Below are 3421 nucleotides of genomic sequence, written 5' to 3' on the forward strand. Positions count from 1 at the left end.
TGTATATATATATACATAGCAAGATAACCTTAGCCATGTTTAACTAACATTGGCGTAAGTTCCAAAAATATTAGCTTAGGCGCTAACATGCTAACAATATTAGCTTAGGTGCTAACAATATTAGCTTGGGTGCTAACTCTACATTGTTATATATAAGATATAAGTAATTCCAAGTAATTGTACATTTTTTAACATTGTTTTCCTGTTTTTTGAATTTTTTTTATTCATACGTATGAAAAATCAAGGTGCCTGTTTGTTATTGCGTTAGCGTCAGGTTTATACATTTATGTATATAGCAAGATAGCCTTAGCCATGTTTAACTAACGTTGGCATTAGTTCCCGAGCTAAAAAAAATTAGCTTGGGCGCTAACAATATTAGCTTAGGTGCTAACTCTATATTGTTGAATATAAGATATAAGAAGTTCCAAGTAACTCTACATTTGTTACACACTATTTTCCTGTTTTTTATTCATAAATATGAAAAATCAAGGCGACTGTTGGCTATTGCTTTAGTGTCAAGCTAATACATACAGTATATGTATATAGCAAGATAGCCTTAGCCATGTTTAACTAACGTTGGCGATAGTTCCCGAGCTAACAATATTAGCTTGGCTACCAACCCTAAAATGTTATATATAAGATATAAGAAGTTCCAAGTACTTGTACATTTTTTACACATTATTTTCTTGTTTTTGAGGTTTTTTTATTCATAAATATGAAAAATCAAGGCGTCTGTTAGCGATTGTATTAGCGTCAAGCCAATACATATATGTATATAGCAAGATAGCGTTAGCCATTTTCCTATTTTTTTAGTTTTTTATTCATAGGTATGAAAAATCAAGGCATGTTAGCTATTGTGTTAGCGTCAAGCTAATACAGTACATACAGTATACATTGTGTATATAGCAAGATAGCGTTAGCCATTATTTTCCTGTTTTTTGAGGTTCTTTATTCATAAGTATGAAAAATCAAGGTAACACAAATCGCTTTTAGTGAAACGTTGCAACTGTTTTCCTTGTTTTCTCGCAGCAATGTAATGACGTCGGCCTCATGGCGTACCTAGGCACCATCACCAAGACCTGCAATAGTATGAACCAGTTCATCAACAAGTTCAACGTCCTGTACGACAGACAGGGCATCGGCCGGAGGATGAGAGGACTTTTCTTTTGAGCGGACAGGAAGCTGAAGCAGAGGCAAACACACAAACTGCAGTTTTTTCCCCTTTTTTTTCCCCTATTCTCTATTTTTTGGGTTTGGTTGTATTTTGATCAGCTTGATAAAAAAACCTTTTAAGGTAACTGCAGCCTTTCAACACCAATTTACCATTTTCAGCCACGAGTGTATCTGAATGCACTTAATGACATAAATCAATAGGCGATCCATACAAACTCCACCAACTCTCTGGGTTTGCACAGCAGTGAGCACACTGTAAAATGGACGTTCTCTTATTTTACCCGGTTTGTTTTATTGTTTCATGTTTCTGTGTAATAAATGGCCTGTTTTTTTTTATGGCGCTTTGTGTCTTCTTTGTGCGCAAAAATAGTTCCTGACGCACACGTGATAGCAATTACACAGAACTGTCAGAGCTGCACTTTTAAATGAGCTCGTAAACATTTTTGCTTGGTGGGGTTTCTTGTCAGGAGCTGTTTGTTGTTAATGCATCTTTTTTTATTTTTTTGAAGTCTTGTTCCTGCTGTTTAATAGCCTGTAGAGGCTTCAGGCAGACGTGCGTATGTGGCAGGAAGAGGAAGTATAGAGAGCAGCTCCAGAGTCTAATGTATATAATGAGTCAGCATTTATTTGAGTCTTAAATGTACAGCAGAAGCAGACGTAATGATCTCCAGCCTGTGAGTTGGCACTTTGAGAGTCTTATTTTGAAAACTGCCATGTGGCATTGGAATCAGCCACTTCGTTTTTGTTTATTTTGCACCTTTTTTATAGTATTTCAAATCAAATCAAACAGGAACAGATTTCACTCTTTATTCTCATGAGTCAATAAATCAAGTGTGGACTGAAGTTAATTGTTTTTACAGATTTTTATTCACAACTGCTTTCATTACAGTGACTTTAAGCAGCCAGGGTGGATGTTTTCAGTCAGCGGTAGTTTAAATACAGACATTTTACATCATTTGCTCCCCTCTGCAGGATCGTCAGCGGCCGGCTGGGGGTACTGGAACCGGACCGGGTCGTACAGCTCGTCCCTGAGGTCGTACACGTGAGGGTAGTAGTAAGAATGAGGGTAGATGCTCAGCTTCTTGGGTGCAGGAGGTGTTGGTTCCTCCTCTTCATCCTCCTCTAGYGGAGGAGGTGGTGGGGGCGGTGGGGCCATGATCTTTCCCTTCACGGGCCGGGGCGGGTTGTCGATCAGGCAGTCGGGGTCCCAGTAAGGGTCGCAGTCGTACTCCATGCCCTTGAAGGTGCGGATGGGGGCCGGGGGGGACTTCATGACCAGGACCGGCGGAGGCGGGGCGGATTTCTTCGGCGGGGGGCCCTTGAAGGCTTCCACGGGAGCAGGGGGCGGGGCCCTCTGAGGGGCGCAGTGGGGGTGGTAGCGCGGGTCGCAGAGCACAGGAACGGCGCCGGTGGGCAGGTACACGATGTGCGGCTTGCAGAGGGGGTCCTTGTTGTTGCACAGGAAGAGCACGTCYGCCTGGGAAATGGCCGGGGCGGGAGGAAGAGGAGGAGGGGTCGCTGGAGGGTCCGTGCCCACGGGGACCCCCTTCATCGGAGGTGGAGGGTGGGGAGCCACTTTGCACCTCTTGTCTGTGGTGGGATCGCACATGATCATCGGCACGCCCAGTTTGCTCTGGAAGTAGGAGGCGTTTGGGCCGTAGGCCTGCTCCAGGTACCGCATCTGCTGGTAGAGCATCCTCAGCCTGTCGATCTCATAGAGCTGAGGTGGAAACAGAAGAACACATTTAAATATCTTACCTCCAATAGAACCATCATCTTAAACTATAAATCATAAAACAGAAAGATTTTTACATTAAATAAAGAATTTGTGACCAAGTAGTGAAAACCCAAGCTAAAAGCAGGAAAGTTTTTAAAAAACATTGTTTTTTAGCTTTAAAATGTGTGTTTAATTTGTAGTCTGTAAAACAGCGAACATTTGAAAGGCTAAACAAAGTTTGGTGTGAGGAAAACAGACAAAACGTCTCACCCCCTCAGTGTGTCCGATGCTGCTGTAGTATCTGTAGTACGCCTGAAAGTCCGGGCTTCCTCGGTACCACTTGGGGTCGGCGTTACGCCTCGGTCTGGAGCGAGACAGGAAGTCGTTGGCTTTCTCTGAGTTGATGCTCACGGGGACCATCTCTGCTGGACGAAACAAATAAATGAAGCTCAATTCTTCAGTGTTTTTAAACTAACAAACAAAAAATATATATATTTGAGTTGATAAAAGTGATTTGCACATACCCTCCTG

General features: G+C 42.5%; 2 protein-coding genes across 2 annotated transcripts in view; one reads left to right on the forward strand and one right to left on the reverse strand.

Annotated features, from left to right (window-relative positions):
- cops6 (COP9 signalosome subunit 6) overlaps positions 1 to 1513 on the forward strand; it is a 6856-nt gene extending 5343 nt beyond the window's left edge. Inside the window, exon 10 of the mRNA XM_014019600.1 lies at positions 1030 to 1513. Coding sequence (XP_013875054.1) covers positions 1030 to 1170 — 141 coding nt within the window. The 3' untranslated portion in view covers positions 1171 to 1513. The remainder of the gene's footprint in view (positions 1 to 1029) is intronic.
- A 356-nt stretch (positions 1514 to 1869) lies between these two features.
- Positions 1870 to 3295, reverse strand: and4 (actinodin4; the record flags this gene model as incomplete). The annotated part of the gene is given in 2 exon segments (XM_014019601.1): positions 1870 to 2893; positions 3161 to 3295. Coding segments are annotated over 2 exon segments (903 nt in total), but the record flags the coding sequence as incomplete, so codon positions are not given.
- Positions 3296 to 3421: the final 126 nt, after the last annotated feature.

The sequence above is a fragment of the Austrofundulus limnaeus genome, unplaced genomic scaffold (genome assembly GCF_001266775.1).
Source record: "Austrofundulus limnaeus strain Quisiro unplaced genomic scaffold, Austrofundulus_limnaeus-1.0 Scaffold224, whole genome shotgun sequence".
Lineage (NCBI taxonomy): Eukaryota > Metazoa > Chordata > Actinopteri > Cyprinodontiformes > Rivulidae > Austrofundulus > Austrofundulus limnaeus.